Source organism: Sceloporus occidentalis, unplaced genomic scaffold (assembly GCF_023333645.1).
Source record: "Sceloporus occidentalis isolate IW3139 unplaced genomic scaffold, rSceOcc1.0.p SCAF_2, whole genome shotgun sequence".
Taxonomy (NCBI): domain Eukaryota; kingdom Metazoa; phylum Chordata; class Lepidosauria; order Squamata; family Phrynosomatidae; genus Sceloporus; species Sceloporus occidentalis.
This window is the reverse complement of record NW_028316982.1, coordinates 273,988,578-274,011,758: the sequence shown is the minus strand read 5'-3', so window position 1 is coordinate 274,011,758 and position 23,181 is coordinate 273,988,578. Positions and strand designations below refer to the sequence as shown.

The following is a 23,181-nucleotide window of genomic DNA, read 5'->3' as shown; positions in this document are numbered from 1 at the left end:
ATTTACAGCGCTTCATAAATAAAGGTTAATAATAATAATAATAAGAAGAAGAAGAAAGTTGCCCTCAGAGCAAACAGCAGCCAGGAGATCGCTATCAAGATCTCTATAGAGTACATTCCCAGTAGACTGAGCTTGCTCCAGAGACTGGGGAAAAGGCAGGACATCAGGGCCCTTAACCTTAGGGTTTGCCAGAGGGTTTTTTGAGGAGGAAGTCATTACTAAAGGCTTCGCAATATGGCCGCTGAGGGAACGGCTGCAGTCACTGCAACACTTGTGGGATGGATGGCTGTCTTCTTGCCGACACAAGTGGAGAACTTCACATGATGCACCAGTTCCCAGAATCCCATAGCTTTGAGCCAGGAAGAGTTAAAGCAGTGCCAAACCGGGTTATTCCTGCAGTGTGGATGCAGCCCCAGTTTCAAGCCCTTGTGAGCCCCCCTGCCCCCCACTAAAATACATAAATGTAAACAAACGCGATAAACAAACAAGCCAAACCACACATAAACGTTCAGCTATTCCCAGCCCTAGCCCACTTGCTAGCGAGGCTTAGGCAACATCCGCACTGCAGAAGACCGCTTCAACTGCCCTGGCTCCATGCCATGGAATTCTGGGAACTGTAGTTTTGTGAGGTATTTCGCCTTCTCTGCCAGAGGCCATGTTCCAGGACAGAGCCATGGCCATTTCGAACTGTCTTTTATGATCATTATGATCATGTGATAATGGTTATGTTTGATCTGTTTTAAGGCGGGAGGGATGGTGGGGATTATTTTATGGTATTGTGCAAACTTTATTGTTGTAAGCTGCCTCGATCTTATTGGAAAGGAGGGGTATCATATAATATTTATTGTTGCTGAAGTGTCCCAAACTGGATTAATTCTGAAGTAAAGGTGAGGCCTGAGGGGGGCGGAAGAGTGGAGAGAGACCTATTGCGCATGCGCAGCCAATCTTAGGCCTCAGCCGCACATCACGTGACTTTGCTGGAGAGAGAGGAGGGGAAGAAGAAAAAAGAAAAATTCGCTATGCCGAAATGCGCATGCGCACCCCAACCAAGACGCGGATTGGTCGGCGGCGGAGGCAGTTCGATATTCCTCTGCTCCGCCCCCGCCACGTGACAAGGGAACGCGGGACGATTCCCCGGATGCTGAAGAGGCCAGAGGGAGGAGGCGCGTCGTCACGTGCCCGGAAGTGCTTCGGCTGAGGGCGGTCATGTGCCAGGAAGTGAGGCCGGAAGTGCCTTGTGGGGCGCGGTCAGGTGCCCGGAAGTGCCTTGGGGAGCGAGAAAGAGGGAGCCCTGAGTCCGTCGGTGGGTGGGCGGGGGCCGCAGCGCCTCATGTGACGGAGCCGCGTCCGCTTCGCCTTCGCCGCTGAATCTGGAGCCGAGACACCGCCGCCGCCATCGCCATGGGCTGCTGCTACAGCAGCGAGAACGAAGCCTCGGACCAGGTCTCCGCTGTTGGGAAGAAGGGGGTCCCCCGGTGTCTCCCTCCCGCAAAGAGTGTGGGGCGAAGGCTGGGAAGGGAGCGGGGCGGATATGTAATCTCTAGTGTGGGAGCCTTTGGCTCTCCCCGCCTGCCCCGCCCTGCCCTTCCCTTCCCCCGGAGGCCTCCTCGCCTTCAGCAGCAGCAGCAGCAGCAGCAGAGCAAGAGGCCGCGGGTGAATAGGCGGCCACACGGCCTCTAGCTCGGTCTGTCTCTCTGTCCGCCTGTCTTCCATGGCAGCGTTCTCTGGGGACGCCAAGCCCCGGACACAGGCGGAAGCTGCTCAGCAGGAAGCTCCTCCAGACCCCAAAGGACTGCTATGGCCAGCCTTGATGCCTAGAGATGAGAAGCAAGGCCTCCGAATAGGCGCCCCTTGACCCTCTCGCCTCCGGGCGAAAGAGAGTCCTTCCTCAGAGGGCTTGGGGCTCTCCAGACCTTGGGCCCTTTGAGTGGCCCTCCTTTGGGCGCATCATGGCTCCAGTTTCCCCGCCTCCTTCCTGAACCGGACACAGCGTTCTTCCAGAGCAGAAGAGAGCGGGGAGGCAGCCTAGCAGGGCCTTGGCTTTGGCCCTTGCAGCCTTGCCGTCCGCTTTCAAGGCCTTGCTGACTTTGGCCACCCAATGGCAGGATTCCCTTGGCCAGTTCCTCCATTGCCTTCCCCTGAGGCTGAGAGAGTGTGCCTTGCCCAGGGCCAGCCAGTGGGGCTCTTGGCCAAGCGGGGAATCCAGCCCTGGCCTCCAGAGTCGGACTTCCCCATTGAAGCCACTCTCTGCCCTTGGCTTGCTGCCTTTCCTGCCCGGCTTCTCTGCCAGGGAGGGAGAAGGCTCTCTGATCTTCTGGGGAAACAGGCAAGTCTTGCTCAGTCCTTGCAGAGCCTGGGGCTTAAAGAGCTGTCACCAGCTACTGCAAGAGCCATTGCTGGACCTGCAGAGCCAAGCTTCCTTCTTGCCCTGGGAACGTTTTTCAATTGACTCTCCACCCAGAGCTTGGAATGCCTCTATTGCTTTGGAACTATGGGAAGCCTAGGCCATGCTCTGGTTCCAGCCACAGCTGACAGTCCTTCCTGGGAGCCCAGCACACGCCAGCTGGGTGCGGCCCAGCAGAGCCAGTTGGGCTGCTTTTTTGGCTCCCCAACCCACAGCATTCTGGGTAAACAAGAGTCAGGCGGTCTTCTTCCGTTCCCTCTTCCGATTCCTGCGGCCCTTGGCATGGCCTCTCTTCCTGTTTTGCAGACCAAAGGCTCTTGTCTTTGGCTCCCTCCCCTCCTTGTCTTAAAGGAGAACATCCCTAGTCCAAGCACTAGGCCTTTCTTGCAAAGAAACGAGTGGCCTCTTCCATTGCCACTGGCCCAAATCCATCCATTAGGTCAGGATCGGCAGCAAAGTATGTCTGGGGAACTCTGAGGGCGATTCCTTGCAGTCATGCAGATACAGCAGCCTGGAATGCATTTTTAAGCTGCATTTTCTCCCCAAAATGGTGTTTGAAGCGTCTTAGTGGCACTGAGTTCCTCTCTTGGTTCTGTTTTGGGAAATGGGAAAAAAAGATCTCTGCAAACGTTTTCCACTGTAGTCGCTGGAGGCAATGCTTGTTGTTGCAGGTGAGCAGGTGAGTAGCTGCCTTGAAGGGCTAGTTATAGATCTGGTGCCTAAAAAGACACATAAAGGGATGGACTCTATCAAGGAGGTCGTGGCTATGCCTTTGCAGGACCTAAGCAGAGGAGGACAGGGAGCCTGGGAAAGAACTCATCTGCAGGGTCGCCCTGAAGACAGTCGAAAACAACAGTTGAAGCATAGCGAGCCAGCCTGGTGTGGTGGCTTGAGTGTTGTCTATGACTCCGGAGACCAGGGTTCGATTCCCCACTCGGCCATGAAACCCACTGGGTTACCTACAACAAGTCACATGCTCTCAGCCTCAGGGGAATCATAGAATCATAGAATCGTAGAGTTGGAAGAGACCACAAGGGCCATCCAGTCCAACCCCATTCTGCCATGCAGGAAATCCAAATCAAAGCATCCCTGACAGATGGCCATCCAGCCTCTGTTTAAAGACCTCCAAGGAAGGAGACTCTATCACCCTCCGAGGAAGGAGTTTGTTCCACTGTCAAACAGCCCTTACTGTCAGGAAGTTCCTCCTAATGTTGAGCTGGAATCTCTTTTCCTGGAGCTTGCATCCATTGTTCCGGGTCCTGTTCTCTGGAGCAGCAGAAAACAAGCTTGCTCCCTCCTCAATATGACATCCTTTCAAATATTTAAACAGGGCTCTCATATCACCTCTTAACCTTCTTTTCTTCAGGTTAAACATCCCCAGCTCCCTCAGTCGTTCCTTGTAGGGCTTCATGGTTTCCAGACCCTTCACCATTGTAGTTGCCCTCCTTTGGACACATGGCTCCAGTTTCTCAATGTCCTTTCTGAATTGTGGCGCCCAGAACTGGACACAATATTCTAGGTGGGGCCTGACCAGAGCAGAATACAGTGGCACTATTACTTCTCTTGATCTAGACACTATACTTCTATTGATGCAGCCTAAAATTGCATTGGCCTTTTTAGCTGCCGCATCACACTGTTGACTCATGTTCAACTTGTGGTCTACTTGGACTCCTAGATCCCTTTCACACGTAGTTTCATTCAGCCAGGTGTCACCCATCCTATATCTGTGCATTTTATTTTTCCGCCCTAAGTGCAATACCTTACATTTCTCTGTGTTGAATTTCATTTTGTTAGCTGTGGCCCAGCTTTCTAGTCTATTCAGGTCATTTTGAATCTTGATCCTGTCCTCTGGGGTATTAGCTATTCGTCCTAATTTGGTGTCATCTGCAAATTTGATAAGTATGCTCCCAATTCTGTCATCCAGGTCATTGATAAAGATGTTGAATAGCACTGGGCCCAGGACAGAGCCCTGTGGGACCCCACTGGTCACTTCTCTCCAGGATGAAAGGGAGCCATTGTTGAGCACCCTTTGGGTTCGGCCGGTCAACCAATTACAGACCCATTTAACAGTTCCTTTGTCTAGCCCACATCTTACAAGCTTGTTTGCAAGAATGTCATGGGAAACCTTGTCAAAGACCTTACTGAAATCAAGATATACTATATCCACAGCATTCCCTTCATCTAACAAGCTGGTAATTTTGTCAAAGAAAGAGATTAGATTTGTCTGGCATGACTTGTTTCTCTGAAACCCATGTTGACTTTTGTGATTATGGCATTGCCTTCTAGATGTTCACAGACTCTCTGTTTAATGATCTGCTCCAGAATCTTTCCTAGAACTGATGTCAGACTAACTGGACGATAATTGTTGGGATCCTCTTTCTTCCCCTTTTTGAAAATGGGGACAACGTTTGCCCTCCTCCAGTCTGCTGGGATTTCTCCTGTTCTCCAGGAGTTTTCAAATATGATTGCCAATGGCTCCGATATTACTTTTGCCAGTTCTTTTAATACCCTTGGATGGAGTTCATCTGGTCCCGGAGACTTAAATTCATTTAGATTAACAAGGTGTTCCTCTACTATCTCTTTACTTATTCTGTGCAATGGCAAACCTCCTCTGAACAAATCTTAGCAAGAAAACCTCTGTGATAGTTGCCGTAAGTCAGAAATGACTTGAAGACATATAACAACAACATTGAAGCATAGGCACAGAGAGTTGCTACCTACTTGAGAGACCTAAAACCTGTACTGGGAGAAAGGCAGGATATAAAGAAGCAGAATAATAGTAGTAGTTGTAGTGGTAAAGAGCCCTCTTTGCTCTAGGAAGGGTTTCTTTGTTGGTTTGTTCAGTCAGAAGTCTTGTTCTGCTTCCAGCACCTGTTTCTCTTTGGGGTGCATGTGTGTGTTTGGAGAGGAAGGATGCCAAAATCCCTCTGGCCTTTGTCTCTGGCTAAACTCCAAGAGGGCAGCGCTCTCTCTTAACTCGGTAATCCCAACCCGGTCAGCTGTGTTGAGCTGTCAGTCTTTTGACTTTCCCTTCTCTCCTGCTGCTCTTCCTGACAGAAACAGTCCCCGCTTCGGAAGCAGCCATTCCAAATCTTAACACATCGAGAGCTTGCCAGAGTACAACTCCCATTATCCCCAGCCCACAGGGCAAATGAGGGTTGCAATCTAGAATGTCTGGAGGGCACTGGGTTGGGAAAGGCTGCTGTGAAGGGCTGCAGATCTATGGCGGTGGGTCATGTTGGAGTTTGTTGTAGGTTTATCCGTTTCTAGAAGTGTTTTCCTATAAACGTAGAAGCTGCTTGCTTCCAAATCAGTCCAAGTGCTTCCTTGCTGGGAGACGGGAGTTAGCTCTTTGCTGCTCCTGGAAGGATTGCTTGAGCCACTTGGAGTCCTTGCATTTTAAAGGGCTCTGCATTCTTCGGTTCCGTGTATGTAGAACATCTGAGACGATTCTCCCCCTCCCCCCCCAAAAGCCCTTTGTAACATGTGGAAGATGTAGTAGTAGTAGTAGTAATAAATGTTATTTCTTGGTGGTTTGTAGTGGTTTGAGCACTGGCCAACTAGGGACTGAATTCCCACTGCTCAGCCCTTGGGCAAGTCACACTCTCTCCTCAGGCAAAGGCAGTGGCAAACCTCCCCTGAACAAATCTTGCCAGGAAAACCTCATGATAGATTCGCCTTAGGATGCTATAAGTCAGCACTGTCTTGAAGGCACACAACAACAACAACAAAGCATGTCACCTCCTGGATGTCCTGCCTGGAGTAGAGATGGAAAGTTTCCACTAAGTTTGAACCCCTGGGGAAATCCTGTACCGAAACGGGTATTTCCCCCACGCCTGGGTCTTCAGCCTGGACCCAGGGCCAGAGAAGTGTTGCTGAGTCCCAAGCAGCCTGCTTTCTTTTCAGGGATGCTGGCCATGCCTGCCAAGGCAGAGCAATCACGGGAATGTCTTTTGGCCGTCCCATTTTCCCTGGCAGCTGCTTCCAGAGCCATGGCTTGGTCACCTGAGTTTTGGCCCAGCTCTTTCCAGGTGTTTTCTACCACCCAAAGCAGCCCTCAGCCTGGTTCGTAAGGTGGGGCAAGGCTGAGTAGAGGTAGGGGTGGCTTGGAGGCATGGGGAGAAGCCCCAGGACAGGGCCCTAAACCTCACTGTTAGTCCCAGCTAGAGTAAACCAATGTCATTGTCTAAGGGTTGACTTGCAAAGTTCCCATTTATACAGTGGAACAGAGATTTCCAGCTAAACATTAGGAAGAACTGAGGATAAGAGCTGTTCTCTGGTGGAAGACGCTGCCTTGAAGAGTGGAGGAGTCTCTTTCTTTGGAGCTTTTTAAGCAGAGGCTGGAGGGCCATATCTTGGGAGTGATTCAGTTGTGTCCTGTCTTGCTTGACAAGGGGACATTCCAGATGACCCTTGAAGTCTCTTCCAGCTCTGATTGTGTGAATTTGTCAAATCCTGCAAGTGCTTCTTGGTGGTTTGAGGTACATTCAGGAGCCTGGACATTAGTGCCCCATTGCACCAGTGCATCTCTTCCAAAGTCCCCAGCCTGATTTTGTGTTTTTCCTCTCCCCTTGCTTTCCAGGGCGAGGAGTCGAAGCCCCTTCTGCCCCCCGCCTCCAGTCCCCCCAACAAGTCCTTAAACGGAACGGAGCCCAGCTGGAACAGCCTGCCTTCGGCCCGGACAGATGAACAGGCCTTGCTCTCCTCCATCCTTGCCAAGACAGCCATGTAAGTGCCCTTTGTCTGATTCAAAGGGAGGGTCAGTAGATTGGTAGGTGAAAATCTCAAAATAGAAAACCTTCAGGGTCTGTATGTTGCTGTAGCTTCCTGCACAAAACAGCGAAGGCTGTTCCTTGGTCATCTCTGTCTGGGATCCTGTTCCGTTCTCTTTTGTGGACCCAGGAAAGTGACATGGAACATCCATGCTCAAGAGCAGTCTACCTCTGAATGCCACATCTTGTGGGCGAGAGTTCTTGCTTTTATGTCCTGCGCACAAGCTTCTGATCTTGCATTTGAGGGTCCTTGTGGGTAATAGGATGCTGGAGTAAGTCTTAGTAGTAGGATGCTGCAATAAGCCTTTTCTCCAGACACACTGTTGTTTGGTTCTTCTGGAAGCTTTTAGGGAGGAGGACTGACTCCAGCAGTACTGATGATGATGATCCTTTTATACATCCCCTGAAGAAAGCCTCAGGATATCTACAGACCAAAACACTTTGAAGTTTTTTAACAATTAAGTATCCTTCTCTACCAATTTGAAATGGGTCTCCTCTTTCAGGGTTTTATTGGACATTGTCTTTGCTAGAACAGCTGTCTTGTCGCTGGTCCCTCTGTCTGAATCAGAAATGGAAAAAGCTCCTCTTTTATGTAACAACTTCCAGACTCTCAGAAAAGCTCAGAGCTTTTTCGAACACTTTGGTGTTTGGTCCTCACAATTGAAGGAAATGTAGGAGACCCTCCTGGGCTGATGGTGGAGGAGGAGTGCCATTTCCTTTCCTAACCTTGAGCCTCTGCCTTCTTGCAGCAACATCATTGACGTTTCAGCTGCAGATCAGCAGCAGATGGAACAACATGAGTACATGGACCGAGCCAGGCAATACAGGTAGGAGGAGGCACCGAGAACATTAATGCTCCTGTTCCCTCGCATCTGATAATTGGTGCCACACTGGATAGTGGGCCCTGGGGAGGAGGACTTAACCTGGGAAGAGACCTATTACCTACACTTGCTTTAAGGACAACTATTATTGTTGATTTGTTTATACATTCATCTAGGAATGGCCAGCTTACAGAAATTATAATTAAATCCAGCTAAATACACTTTACAAAGTCTTATTTTTGAAACCATCTTGAGGCAATTGCTGAAAAACTTGCTATGGGCTCTGAAAAATGTGGGCTGGCAGTGGGTTAGAGTAGATGATCTTTGGGTCACTGTCCAACTTTATAGCAAAGAATTATAGAGTTGCATGATGGGCCAAAGGTCATCTACTCAAACTTCCTGCCATCTAAAACACTTGGAAGTTGCTCATCCAACTTTAGTTGAAAGACAGCCTATTCCACTGTCAAACAGCTCTCACAGTGAAGAGGTTCTCCTCATGTTTAGGTGAAATCTCCTTTCTTGTAATATGAATCCACTGGTTTGTATTCTGGTCTCTGGAGCAGCAGAAAAGAAGCTGACTAAATCTCCTACATGACATCCATTCAGATATTTAAAGATAAAGAGTGTTTTATTTATTTATTTATTTCAAGGGCTTCTGTCCTGCCCTTCTCCCACAATGGGATTCATTGTTTAAAGATGGCTATCTTTGCTCTCACTCTTCTCCAAGCAGAACGTTCTCGGTGGGATGTGGCAGCTAAAAAGGCCAGTACAATTCTAGACTGCATCAATAGAAGTACAGTGTCTAGATCAAGGAATGTAATAGCGCCACTCTATTCTCCTTTGGTCAGGCCCCACCTGGAATAATCCTGTGTCCAGTTCTGGACACCAAAATTCAAAAAGGATGTTGAGAAACTGGAGCATGTCCAAATCTTTAAAAGAGTCTGGATGGCCATCTGTCAGGGATGCTTTGATTGAGATTTCCTGCATGGCAGAATGGGGTTGGACTGGATGGCCCTTGTGGTCTCTTCCAACTCTAGGATTCTAAAGACTTAGGGAGCTGGGGATATTTAGCCTGGAGAAGAGACAGTTAAGAGGTGATACGATACCCCTGTTTAAGTATTTGAAGGGGTGTCACATTGAGAATAGAGCGAACTTGTTTTCTGCTGCTTCAGAGAATAGGATACAATGGAGCAATGGATGGAAGCTCCAGGAAAAGAGATTCCAGCTCAACATTAGGAAGAAAGTCTTTGACAGTGAAAGATTATGCTCCCTCAGATATTTTGATGGAGAATCCTTCTTTGGAGGTCTTTAAACAGAGGCTGGATGGTGGGAGGGGGTTGGACTTGATGGCCCTTGGGGTCTCTTCCAACTCTATGATCCTGAGCCACTTCTCATAGGGCTTGCTGGTTTCCAAACCTTTAACCATCTTGGTCACCCTTCTGGACACTCTCCAGCTTGTCAAATGCTAGCTAGGCTTCTGGCTTGTGACCCTGGAATTTCCAAAGAGATTTGGGGTGGAGAGTTCACTGGCCAAGCAACAGATGGCAGGCAGGAATCTGGCCGCGTCTTATACATGAACACGTTCCTTTATGGAGGCATTCGGACACTTTTCCCCCAGTGCAAATGGCCACACTCTGTTCAAGGCTGCAGGAGCAGAGCTGCACAGTGAGTGCTGCTGTGCACACGGGTGTAGATGTGCATGAACATTTGGCTGCACAGTCAGAGCCCTATTGCTTATTGCCATTTAGTGTGTAACGCCACATGTGGAGGTTCCTACTACCAAACCAAAAGGGAAATGTAGGGTGTGTACCCATACACACATAAGGTCTCTAAATTGAGTAACAAAAAGAGACTAACCAGGAAAGTCAGGTACTTATGAATACTTATAATTTATGCTTTAATCAGTTTTTGTATTATTCTTAAATAAGCATTCACAAGTACAGTGTGAAGTCGAGGGCTTTCACGGCCGGCAGCCATAGTTCGTTGTGGGTTTTTCAGGTTATACGGCCATGTTCTGGAAGACTTTCCTGACTTTCCTAGTTAGTCTTTTTCTGAGGTTCCTACTACAGAAGGAGGGCATCTTATAGCATCTTCCTCCTCTCCCTCAGTGTGTTGCTCTCCATCTTCCCCATCAGCCCTCTCCCTTGGCTTGGTGCACTCCTGCCCTTTTCTCAGGATGCCCTTGTTCCCTGTTTGGACTCTGTCTCTCTCTTGGTGGACTCCTGCTCAGCCTCTGCTCTCTTTCCCCTCCAGCACCAGGCTGGCCATGCTCAGCAACAACCTGATGCACTGGAAGAAGCTGCCGCCACTGCCCTCGCTGACCAACCAGCCGCATCAAGTCCTTGCCAGCGACCCTGTGCCCTTCGCGGACCTACAACAGGTGGGCAGCTGAGCAGAGCAGGCCTCCCTTTTTTCTCTCTGCTGGCGCCTTAGGCTCCCGGGGGGGGGGTCTTGGGGATGTTGGGCACCTTTTGCTCTCAGCATTTGAGTGGAACAGTGCATCCCTTGGTGCAATTGAAGAGGGGGATGAAATGAGTGAACTGGAGGTGTATTCACTCGTTTAGACCCCATTAGAAGCCAGGCTAGAGATGGAAAACTCCCAGAAAGTTTGAAGCCAGGGGGAAAAGACAGACTCCCCCAGTTTTCTATAAAAGAAAAAAACTGAAAAATACATTGTTAGCTGAGCTGATCTCTCAGCCTGAAAGAGCTCAAGATGCTGAGGGAAGGGACCCTCCTGGGACACAGGTGGTCTACAGATGGTGATGATGATGATGATGATGATGATAGCAGATGCAGCCCCTGAAGGCTGCACAAGGGAGGGTTTTTTCCTTCGTTACACACAAGAAAATAGGGAGAGAATGTCAGCTGTGTGCATTGACCCTGCTGTATTAAACATAATAAGTTTTAAACTTTCAGTTTCATTAATACAATGTTTTTCATTGTTTGAATTGTTTGTTTTTCAATCTTGTATTTTGCATATTTATAGTGTTATAACTTGGACTGTTTTTAGATTTGTAAGCCGCCTTGAGTACCTCTACTGGGAGGAAGGCGGGATATAGGTAAACATAATCAATAATAGTAGTAGTAATATTGGCTGGGGCTCCCTAGTTGTCCTGTTTAGAAGCCAGGGAAGGGTTGCTATTGGCTCCAGAGAGGCTTGAGTGCCCTTCCGGGAGGCATTTTTTAGTCTCTCTGCTTTTTTGAAGGAAAGGGGGACTTAAATGGCCAGAATGCTTTGGGAGGTGGGGGCTTCCTAAATCTATGCTGGTGCAGTCAGTGGCCTGCCTTGGCGCTCTCCTTTCCCACTCATGAGGCGGCTGTGGGCCACCTTACCCTGCCGGACAGTGTGGGTGTCCAAGGGGAACACTGCCGCGTGGAGCTCCCTGTCAAGGAGGCCACTCATCTCACTTTTACGCTCGCCCCACAGGTCTCCCGGATAGCTGCGTACGCCTACAGTGCCCTCTCCCAGATCCGAGTGGATGCGAAAGAAGAACTGGTTGTACAGTTCGGGATCCCTTGAAGCCCGCCGGCCCTCCTCTCCCTCCTCCTCGGCCTCCGTTCTGCTCTTTCCACCGCCCTGCGCTCCCTGCACTTCTTGATTTTCTTCCTCTCCACGAATGGCTTGTCGCTGCAGCGGAACTCGTACAGAGAAAGACACACTAAATTTTTCTACTTCCCGCCACAGAGACAGTTAACTTGTGGATGGCCAGCTGCTCCAGAGGTTGAGCGTACCCCACTGTTTGCTCTCTTTTTCTCCCTGCTCCCATGTTTGTCATCTTCCCCCTTTTGCTCTCCCCCGTGTGTGTGTGCGGTGTTTGTGTTGGCAACGCCGGGCAAGCCAAAATACATGCTGGATTGGATGAGGGCCCCAGGATATGGCGCTTGCTTTCAAGTTGTGCACCACTGCGACCAATGCACCCGAGACACGTGAAGGGAAGGTGGCCGCAGGCAGGGCGGCTGACACGATTTCCCTTTCACTTGCGCAGGTTCTGAATTTCTGATTTCTCGAGTAAGGAGAAGGAGAGAAATGGGTCAGCACTTCCCATTCGGTTGGCCTGAAATCGTTTTGCATTTGCTGCCTTCTCATTTACGCTTGGGAGCCAGGGGCGCAGGTGACAAGGAGTTAGATATTTTTTAAATGAGAGCAAACCCCCCCCCAAATCACTGCACAACTGCTGAAGAAGAGATTTGTGGCCCTCTTTCTACTTGGTGTGTAGCCCTCCTCCCTCCTTTTACAGAGCTTAAAATGTCATTTTGTTTTAATTTTGTTTTGGCTAAACTAGATTAAAATATACATAGATTCATCCTGGCAGAAGCCTCTCCTTCTTTCTCCCCCGTTTGCAAAACGAGGGTCTGTTGACATGGGAAGAGAGAGCGGCGAGGCTCTCCTGGGCTGCTGCTTGCCCTGTAAGAATGAGGACACAGCAGTTTCTGGAAGCGGCCCGCAGAGGAGCAAGGATCAGCCCCTCAGAATGCCCCTGAAGTGCTGCATGGACACAGCCATCCCTGGTTTCAATGGGGGAGGAGAAGCTGCGAGGCTTTTGTTTGTCTTCAAGTCAACTTTGATTTCTGACAGCCCCCGTGAATGAGAGACCTCCACCTCATCCACAGCCCTACTCAGGTCTTGCAAACTCCTCAATGGAGCCCACCCACCTGTACTGAACATTGAGACAACAATGTGATGCTAGGCTACCCTTAGGCTAGACACTACTGTATACTCCTGTTGATGCAGCCTGGACACAGCATTATTCCTGGTGGGGCCTGACCAAAGCAGAATAGAGCGGCACTGTTCCCCGATCTAGACACTATACTTCTATTGATGCAGCCTAGAATCGCGTTGGCCTTTTTAGCTGCTGCATCGCACTGTTTACTCATGTTCAGCTTGTGGTCTACTTGGGCTCCTAGATCCCTTCCACTTGTAGCCTTCTTAAGCCAAGTGTCCCCCATCATATATCTATGCGTTTCATTTTTTTCTACCTAAGTTTCTCCCTGTTAAAATTCATGTTGTTAGTTTTGGCCCAGCTTTTTAATCTGTTCAAAGGAAAGGTATTTTTTTTTTACCATACATCAAAGAGGTTACAGACAGAATACGAAATTGATGAGGAAACACGACCTCCAGATGATCTACAAACTGACCAAGAAAATCCAGCAAATGCTTCACTTGGCAAAGGACAGGCGAGACCCTCTTGCGGCCGCAGGAGTTGACCGCATACAGTGCAGCTGTGGACAAGTCTCCATAGGGACCACCAAGCGCAGCGTTCAAGCATAAATCAAGGACCATGAGAGACGCCGCAGATTGGGTCACCCAGAAAAATCAGCTGTAGCAGAACACATTATAAACATTGTGCATTTGGTTGAGAAAGATCATAATTCACCGATTGGCCATGTTGCGCCACCAGCTCAACTCCTCAAGCGGACAACGTCCTTCAGAGACGTTGCCATGTTACTCAGGAATATCAGTACGCAAAGGGATCTTGCAGCACTTTTAGCCATGAGCTTTCATAGACTCAAGTCTCCTTCCTCAGGTGCATGGAGCAAACTGGAAGGACCTTTATGACAGTATGAACAGCCATAGAAATGCAAAACCTGTGAGTATGGTAATAAGGTGGCATTGGAAGTGGATCTGAGACTCCAGTTAAAGCAGGAGAGAGACTCATGCATCACCTCAGAGGTGGCCTTACTACAACTCCCATTACCTCCAGCCAGCATGGCCAGTATGTAAGTTGGCAGTCCTATACCTCCTGGAAGGCTAAATGATTCCCAACCTGATTTAGGCCCAGTAGTGCTCTGTGCAGGGACACATCCGAGAGCATGGCTCCCTCTCCCTCGCGGCACCCTTCCTCCGGTCATCATCCATCACCTGCCAGGCAAAGCTGCTCTATGGCTTTATTGCTAAATGGGGTGCAGACTTCTACTCTTCCTCCCAAGCCAGCAGCCCTGCTGCTGTTCCCGCCAACCCCAGGCAGAGTGGAACAAAGCAACGTGGCGGTCAGTAGTTGTCCCGTTTCTTCCGGACCACCTTGGGCTTGATGTTCATGCGCCTCCAGACATTGGCTGTCGAGCGGTCAAGCTTTGTGACGCCGCTGAAGTCGAAGGACTTCAAGTTGGGCAAGGTGGAGATGACATAGCTCCTAAAATGGAACACAAGGCGGAGGTCATTTGGGCCCCAACTTTTAGACCGTGCCAGCATGGGAATGTTATTTTATTCTTCTCAGTAGATGTTTACCACCTCTTAACTTGCCAAGTGTCCTGAGGTGATATGCAACAGGTAGAAACTGACCAGACAAGTACAAACCTCAGGTGGCATCTGGTCAAGCAAATGTCAACATGTGAGCTATGTATTCCTTAACTGAATCATAGGCTGTTACAGACCGCCCAAAAGGGGTGGTCTCGGGCCGCTGCCGGTTGCAGCACGGAGGAGTTGCAGCAGCCAAACCGCGCAACTCCTCCGCGCTGCAAAAAAGGAGTGTGAAAATCGCGTTCCTTCCGGCAACCCGGAAGAGACGCCGAAGTGCCAACGCGCGCACTCGTGATGTCTCTTCTGGGGCACGACGTCAGGACGCTGTGCGTCCGTGGAGTCAAAATGGCGGTGCCCATCTGTATAGGGCGCTGCCATTTTGACGCACTCATTACGCGTGAGGGGCAAGGCACGCCAGGAAGCGCCGCCCCTCACGCATAATCACGGCGCGACGACAGCACCTCTTGGGCCCATCTGTAACGCGCCATAGATTCATAGAGTCGGAAGGGACCTCAAACACCATCCAGTCCAACCCCATTCTGCCATGCAGGAACTCACAATCAAAGCATCCCTGAAAGATGGCCATCCAGCCTCTGCTTAAAGACCTCCAAAAAAGAAGACTCCATTATTCTCTGAGGGAGTGTGTTCCACTATCAAACAGCTCTGATTGTCGGGAAGGTCCTCCTAATATTTTGGTGGAATCTCCATTGCTCCATTGTGTCCTGTTCTCTGGAGCAGCAGAAAACATGGCAGCAAACCTACCCCCTTCTCTTTGAGGAAGCCCTGGGGGTATTTAAAGAGGGCCGTCACGCCACCTCAGTCTTCTCTCCATCAAGCCGAATAAACTCAACTTCCTCATCCTCACCTGGTGCATTTTGTTCTCCACATGTTTTATCATCCTTGCTGCCCTTCTCTGGACTTTGTTGCCAAGCCATCTCTTTGTTGTTAACTGCCCTTGAGTCGATCTGGACCCATAGCGACCCTCTGGATGAGCCATCTCCAAGACCCCCCCCCCCCATCCTCCCCTGCTTTGCTTAATTCCTGTAACCCCATGAAACCCATAGTGCCCTCCTTAACAGACTCCATCCATTTGGCCTGTGGCCTTCCTCCAACGTTCCCAGCATTATGGTCTTTTCCAAGGAGTCCTTCCTTCTCATGACGTGTCCGAAGGAGGACAGCCTGACTTTGGTCATCCTGGCTTCTTCCAGGGAAGTTTCTGGCTTGATCTGCTCCAGGACCCCTTTGTTTGTCCTTTTGGCTGCTGTCCATGGGATTCTCAGCCCTCTATGAATGGAGTTTCTTCCTATCTTCTTTCTTAAATGTCCAGCTCTCACATCCATCCATGGTCACAGGGAAGACAATGGCTTGTATGATTCTAACCTTTGTGGTCAGTTGTATATCTTGGTATTTGAGGATCTTTTCTAGTTCCTTCATAGCCACCCTCCCTATTCTTAATCTTCTTTAAATACATTTCCTGGCTGCAGTCCCTGTTCCTCTCAATGTTTGATTCCAGATATGGGGATTCTTTGACTACTTTTTCTTCGTTGTCTAATTCAGATTTGTGTAGATTCTCTGGTCATTTTTGTTTTCTTTATGTTCAACATTAAGCCTGCCTTTGCAGTTTCCTCCTTGATCTTCCTTAGTAGTTGTTCCAGGTCTTTAAGGTTTTCTGCTAGTATTATGGTGTCACCTGCGTGTATCTCATCTTGTTAATATTCCTTCCTCCTCTTTCCACTCCTCCTCCTTCTGTGTCCAAGCCTGCTTTCCTTACAATATGTTCTGCATACAAGTTGAACCGATGGGGTGACAGGATGCAGCCTTGCCTGATGAACCCTTCTCTTTCTCCATGTACTGTCCTAATAGTAGCCGCCTCTTGCCCTGAGTACAAATTCCTCATCAAGACTCTCAGACGTGTTGGCACTACCATCATGTCTTTAAGGGCGTTCGATAGACTTTCATGATCTATGCAGTCAAAGGCTTTAAAGCACATGCTGATTTTCTTTTGGAATTCTGTTGGAATTCTGTCTGAATCCTTCCTAAAATGAGGCACCCAGAACTGAACTCAGGACTCCCAATGATGCCTGACCAGCGCAGAATAGAGTGGGACCGTTATTCCCTTTGACTTTATCTTGGCCCAAGTCAAGCATGGTTCTTGCACTTGAGGCAGATCGCCCAACACCCCTTTGTGTGTACCAGCTGTTTGTCCCCCGTCCCTTTCTTTCCCCGAGAGCTCAGGGACCCTTACCTGTACCCCTTCTCTTCTTCTATGGGGTTGCCGTGCAGAGTCAGGCTCCGCAAGTGGGGCAGGACGGCCAGTTTGTCCACCTCCGACAGATGCTGGATGCTGTTCCCGTGGAGCGTGAGGTTTCGGAGGTTGTAGTAGGTGGTCAGCACCTGGAGGTTAGCAGGGACATAAGCCTCCATTAATTCCACTCATTGCTGGAAGAATAAATACTGTTGGCCCTCCACATCAGCAGCTTTGATTATTTGTGGATTTGGCGAATGTGTTCTCCCTAGGAATCTCTAGGTCCCCCAGCGCAACTCTGCCAGAAGTTGGGCATAGAGTTGCAATGGAGGATGTAGAGATTTCAAGGGAAAACACTTCTTTAAGTATTTGTAGGTCATCCAGCACAATTCTATGGTCAACATCCAGTGGATGTTGATCACAGAGTTGCACTTTGGAGGACCTAGAGATGCCTAGAGAGGTGTTCTCTCAGGTAAAAAAAATAGTGCTTTTTATTTGCATTTTTTCTACCTTCACGGGAGTCTTGAGCCCCTAACTCTATGTTCGTCTCTGGAGCAGCAGAAAACAAGCTTGCTCCCTCCTCAATATGACATCCCTTGAAATATTTAAACAGGGCTATCGTATCAACCCTCAACCTTCTCTTCTCCAGGCTAAACATCCCCAGCTCCCTCAGTCTTTCCTCATAGGGTTTCATGATTTCCAGACCCTTCACCATTTTAGTCGCCCTCCTCTGGACATGCTCCAATTTGTCAACATCCTTTTTGAATGGTGGGGTCCAGAACTGGACACAAGATTATTCCAGGGGAGGCTTGACCAACGCAGAATAGAGTGGCACAATCACTTCCCTTGATCTCGACACTATACTTCTATTGATGCACCCTAAAACTTCATTGGCCTTTTTAGCTGCTGCATCAGACTCTTGACTCATGTTCATCTTGTGGGCTACAAGGACTCCTGGATCATACCGGATCAATGATGGGCAGGTCGTTGAAGGAGAGGTCAATCCAATAGATGTCTTCAGGATATTCCAGCAGCTTGCTCATGATGTCTTGGAAGTCTGTCAGGTCATTGAGGGTGTTGTTGTTGAGCCAGATGGCCTGGGTCAGGAGCCGGCCTTCTTCTGACACCTTGATGGGTTTGAGGCCCGGGCGAGGCTCTTCCGACAGCAGATCTGAGAGGGGCAAAGGGGAGAGACACAGGGACTGGAGAGCAGCCAGGATGGATTGGACCAAAACAGGCCTCTTTCCCAAAGTGCCTGGCCAGTTGCCCGCAGGAGGATGAAGCCCACCCTCAGGACAACCACAGACCCCACGGCTGGGACAGAAAAACGTATGGCCCCTGATAACCAATATGTGGCATGAAGACATCCGGAATAGTAGCCACTGATGGTCAAGTCCAAGGGTGGGCAACTGAAGAGCAAATGGAGGCCATTTCTCCTCCCATCTGCATCTGGTTTTGCATTGGTTTTGCTAGTTTACAGACAAAAACCATCATCTGAAGCTGAGCATGATTTTTTCTTTTTTCCAATTTTGTTTGGGGTCCTGAGGGCTTCAGGGTCCCAAGAGTCACTTATGTTGCTCAGGATGCCCTTTGCCCACCCTTACTGTAGCGGCCAATACGGATTCCTCCGGTCCCCCATTTAAACCCATCCAAATTGAAAGGCACGATCCTTGGGCAGAGAGTTCCAAAGTCAAGAATGTAATACAGTCGGCACTTCTTATACACGGACTTCTTATACACGGATTCAAGCTCCACGGTTTGAAAATGTTCAAAACAAGTATAAATTTCAAATATCAAACCTTGATTTTCCATTTTTTAATAAGGGACACCATTTTGCTCTGCCATTATATTTAATGGGGCTTGAGCATCCACGGATTTTGTTATCCACGGGGGATCTTGGAACCAAACCCCAGCGGATAACAAGGGTCCACTGTGTTGTATTGTATTTTAATATGTTGTACCCTGCTTCAAGCCTTGAGGAGAAACAGGAAAGAACTACTACTACTACTACTACTGTATATAATCATGTATAATCTAGAAATTTAGGTCAAAAAATTGACCCCAAAAACTTGTGCCGACTGATCCATGGTTCAATGTAAGTACTGTACTATACTTATTTCAAAGAAGGACCCATCCCCTGGGAAAGGCAAGAGTATGATCTGCCCTGGAAGCACTGACCCCCTCCCTCCACTCTCCCATCCGTCCATCCGTCCATCCATCCATCCAGCCTCAAGAGGAAACACAAAGAGCGATGTCTGCGGGAATTTGGTAAATTCTCTGACATTGTTTTACTTGGATTCATCCGACTGTACTATAAAACTATTACAATACAGTGCACCTGTGTCATACATGAGCGCACCATATGTGGCTTTCAGTTGATGCTGAAGCAGAGTGCTGGAAGAGGCAATGGTGCACGCGTCCATGGCAAGTGCACCACACTGTATGCGTGAGCCCCATTGTTTTCAATGGGGCTTGAGCATATGCGGTATTTCCCTTACATGGGGGTTGTGGTGGTCCGGAACAGATCCCCCGCATAAGGGAAGGGCCCACTGGACACTCTTATAATACATTCTTTGAAATATACCCATGAAAAAGTCATGTTTTAGAATGGACTGGGTGGGCCAGCTGGAAAAGATGTGTCCTTAATGCCATTTTAAAAGCAGCCAGACTTGTCATATGGCAGGTCCTGCCAGAGTTTGGGGGGCGGCAAAGAAACTTGCTCATCTCCACTTCTCCCAGAACATGTCTTGCATCCCTGTCCTGCCTCCTCTGCTCCGTTCTTTTCCTAAGCTAAAGGGCCCCAAACGCAGCAGCTTTTCTTTGCAGCTGAAGGCAGTTCCTGCAGCCCCTGGATTACTGGCTTGCTGTTTTATGAAAAGTGACCAAGAGAACTGGACGCGATGGTGGCAAAAGTGGACTTCATCCCTACCTTGCATGAAGTTGATGCCCCGGAAGGAGTAGTCCAGCGGAGGAGCCTGGAGAGAGGCCTTACTGTAGTTCCAGCGCGTGCACATCTTTCCGGCTGTGCTGCCACAAACACAACCAGGGACACGTAAAGGAACTGACTTAACTACTTCAGGTACTTGTTGTAATACATCTCTGCTGCTTGTGCTTCCGTCGGGAATCTAAGATATTTTTATTCCGACAGGCTTTTAAAAGAGAAAGTCTTTAAAGAGCAGGCAGGGAATTCTGTATTGCTTTATTCGTATTGTGAAGCCGAAGGCTTTCATGGCCGGCATCCATCGTTTTTTGTGGGTTTTGTGGGCTTCTAGAACATGGCCACATTGCCTGGAAAACCCACAAAAAACTATTTACTTGTATTGTTTTAATTGCTATTATTATTGTTATTGTTATCCTGCCCTTCTTCCAGGGCTGGGACTCCGGGCGCCTGACAACATTAAAAGACACCGTACAGTTAAAAACATACAAAAATAGTACAGTAAAACAGAATTAAATTACTACAATAATTAAACCAAATTCCATACTAAAATCAAGTACTTTAAAAGATTAAAACACTTAAAATACATTTACATTTTAAAACAGCATTTTATTCTTCTAATGAGTAATGTGTTTTCATACTGTATCAGTTTCGTTCGACTTTGATGTTCATTTTTTAATGTTTTTAATTGTATTTTTTAAAATTGCATTTAAGGGGACTTGAGCGTCCAGAGGTTGGTATATCTGGACCCAAACCCCAGAGGATACCAAGATGATGATGATGATGATGATGATGATGTGATGATACCCCATGGGACTTGATGGGACTTGAGCATCCATGGATTTTGGTCTTCATGGCGGGGGGGGGGGGTCCTAGAGCCAAACCGCAGCCGATTCCAAGGATTTATATCCAAGGATTGCAGGCTGGCATTCAATAAGATCAGCTCAAAAGGTTTAAAGAAACTGAAAACATCAAGCGATCGGACATGTTCAAATAAGATGGGTTTAAAAAACAGCTTAAAAGCCATTTAAAACTAAACAGGTGGAGATTTGGAAGGACTGCTTTAACCTTTGTAGCTGATCAGTTGTTGTTTTTCTTTAACTGTGTGTTTGTTTTTAATTCTGCCGATGGCTTAAGTCCATTTCTCTGCTGGAAACTGACCCTAGAGTTGAGCTGCAGGATCTAGAGATCACTAAAGAAAGCACTTCTCTGGGCATCTGTGGGTCTCCAGCATGATCCTATGGTCAATTCCTGGCAGATGTTGACCATAGAGTTGTGCTGGAGGACCTAGAGATTCCTAGAGAGGTGTTCTCTCTGGTAAAAAAATAGTGGTCTTTTATTTGGGGTTTTCCATTTTCTTGGGAGCCCTGTAACTTTAACCCCAGCGAATGTGGAGGACCCAGTGTAAAGTCATTTAGAACCTGGCTCTGGAGCTCTTTGGGACTCAGAACCCATATACAAACCTTTAGGATCCTTCATTTTTATGTTACCAAAGCCCTCTGGCTATTTCCTATTCAGCTAAATCAATGACCCCATTGAATGCAATTTGTGGGTGCCCTCTTGGGACCCCCTGCAATTTAGGTAACACCTGGAAGGTGACATGTAGCCTCTGGCAGCCTCCTTCGCACCCATGGCCTGGACCCAAAAAGGAGGTCCATGAAAGAGGCATATGGCACCAGGGATTATTGGGCGAGGAGTTGACCTTAAACAGAGTTGGCTGAGCCAGCGCAGTCCTCCTGCAGATCCAGAGCGCAACTGCTGGGCAAGGATGGCTACCCACCTGGGAAAAGACAGAGCGGAGCTGGCCTGGAAAAAAGCAGGAGCAGGAGCAGAAAGTAAGTAAGTAAGTAAGTCATCATCATCATCATCATCATAATTCCCTGGAATGTTTTACCAAAATCCCCAGAATTCCCCAACATTTGTTGTTGTTGTTGTTATTATTATTATTATTATTATTATTATTCAGTCAAACTCCCTGGAAAGGAACTCATTAAATCCCCTGGAAATTGGCAACTGTCTCTCAGGTGAAAAGAGGAGTGTTTTTGTATTTGTGTTTTTCCACATTCAGAGGGGTCCTTCACCGCGAACCCCAGCGAATGGGGAGGGGCTGCTGTATACATGAAACACACACAGGACCCCCCTGGATGTGGGGAAACAGCCCATACCAAAAACCCCTCTCTGGGAATCATCTCTCGCTCCTCCAGGGCAACTCTGGGGCCAACACCAGCCAGACATTGACCATAGAGTTGCGCTGGAGGAGCGACAAAGGCCTAGCGGAGTCTTCTCTCTTCCAATGCAACTGTTGGTCAAAAGTCAAAGCTGCAAATACGGAGGGAGGAGTGTATATGTTGTTGTTGTTGTTGTTGTTGCTGCTGCTGTTGTGCCCTTCCAGGTCACTTCTGGCTTATGGCAACCCTAAGGTGAACCTATGATGAGGCTTTTCATGGCAAGTTTGCTGCTGCTGCTGCTGCTGAAATGGACCAAGAGGGAAACAGCCCATTAACCCAAAGCCCCCTCTAAGGCTGCATCCGCACTGCAGAAATAATCCAGTTTGAGACCGCTTTAAAGCTCAGTGCCATGGAACCCTGGGATTTGTTGCTTTGTGAGCTATTTAGCTTTTTCATTAGAGTGCTCTGGTGCCACAGCAAACTACAAATCCCAGGATTCCACAGGATGGAGATGCAGCAGTTAAAGTGATGTCAAACTGAATTATTTCCACTATGCAGATGCAGCCAGTTTGTTGTGGCACCAGAGCCCTCTAACTGAGAAGGCTAAATGTCCCACAGAACTACAGTTCCCAGGATTCCATAGCGGTGAAAGTGGGAGGGATCTGAGCCCTGGCCTCCGGAGCCTAGTAGTCCGATGCTCAAAGAGGGGAATGGGGGCCCACTACTAGGGCCCTGGCTGGCAAGAGAGCCAAGAAGGGAGGCCGAGAGACTGCGGCTGGCCATGCTTGAGCTGGGAACCGAGCCCTGGTCCGAATGGCTGACGGAAGGGGCCCTGATCATCCAGTCCAAGCCCCTTCTTCTTCTGCTGCTGCTGCCATGCAGGAACTCTCCATCCAAGCATCCCCATTGACAGATGGCCATCATCAGCCTCTGCTAAGAAGCCAAGCCCATTCTGCCATGCAGGAACTCTCCGTCCCAGCCGATGGCCATCCAGCCTCTGCTCGAAAGGCCTTCAAGGAAGGGCTCTCCACCAACGGGGCCATCCCCTCAACAGTGGTCTCCCTGAGCAGGCTCTAGGCATCTCTAGCTCCGCAGGCGTTGGCCAGAGAGTCCCTGCTGGAGAACCTAGAAAGAAGCCTATGGCCAGCTTCGGAGGAGCTCCCGGTTCCCCGAAGGCCCTACATCCCACGATGAGCTTCCCCCAGCAGGGTCCGAAAAGGGAAGGCAGGCAGGCTCTTCGGACTCCCCTCCGTCCTCCCTCTCACCCAGCATCCCCCAGAGCCCTGGGAAGTGCCTAGCCTGGGCCGCCTGGATGGATGGATGGGGATGCTGGGAGCTGCAGTGCCTCCCTTGGCCCTCTTCTTCCCCCGGTTCTCACCATGGCTGCCCCAGAGCCTGCCTTCCTTCTTCCTCACAGACTGACTCACAAAGACAGACACACTGGCGCCCATCGGGGGGCGTGGCTTGGTGTTGCCTAGCAACGGAAACACTCCGAGAGGCGGGGCCAGCAAATCAGCGAGCGCCGCCTAGGCGAGCCACGCCCCCTTCCTCGCGCAAGGGACCTTGGGAAGCGTAGTCCAGGAGAGGCTCCGCGC

At 49.1% G+C, this 23,181-nt stretch overlaps 2 protein-coding genes across 7 annotated transcripts; one reads left to right on the top strand and one right to left on the bottom strand.

The window, feature by feature from the left end:
- The first annotated feature begins 1,228 nt into the window (after positions 1 to 1,228).
- On the top strand, positions 1,229 to 12,301 carry LAMTOR1 (late endosomal/lysosomal adaptor, MAPK and MTOR activator 1). Its single transcript, XM_089513203.1, has 5 exons — positions 1,229 to 1,443; positions 6,987 to 7,132; positions 7,926 to 8,003; positions 10,251 to 10,377; positions 11,425 to 12,301. The coding sequence occupies exons 1-5, from the start codon at positions 1,402 to 1,404 to the stop codon at positions 11,515 to 11,517; spliced, it is 486 nt and encodes a 161-aa protein (XP_089369329.1). The 5' UTR covers positions 1,229 to 1,401; the 3' UTR covers positions 11,518 to 12,301.
- Positions 12,302 to 12,820: 519 nt separating this feature from the next.
- Positions 12,821 to 23,059, bottom strand: LRRC51 (leucine rich repeat containing 51). 6 transcript variants are annotated; one of them, XM_089513202.1, is made up of 6 exons: positions 22,965 to 23,059; positions 21,199 to 21,224; positions 19,410 to 19,502; positions 17,446 to 17,651; positions 16,481 to 16,629; positions 12,828 to 14,128 (listed from the first exon to the last, which is right to left on the bottom strand). In XM_089513202.1, the coding sequence occupies exons 3-6, from the start codon at positions 19,492 to 19,494 to the stop codon at positions 13,987 to 13,989; spliced, it is 582 nt and encodes a 193-aa protein (XP_089369328.1). In that variant the 5' UTR covers positions 19,495 to 19,502; positions 21,199 to 21,224; positions 22,965 to 23,059; the 3' UTR covers positions 12,828 to 13,986. The 6 variants fall into 6 exon arrangements, with proteins under 6 accessions (XP_089369323.1, XP_089369328.1, XP_089369325.1 ...); XM_089513199.1 differs by having other exon boundaries at positions 19,410 to 19,507; positions 22,965 to 23,019; XM_089513198.1 differs by lacking the exon at positions 21,199 to 21,224.
- Positions 23,060 to 23,181: the final 122 nt, after the last annotated feature.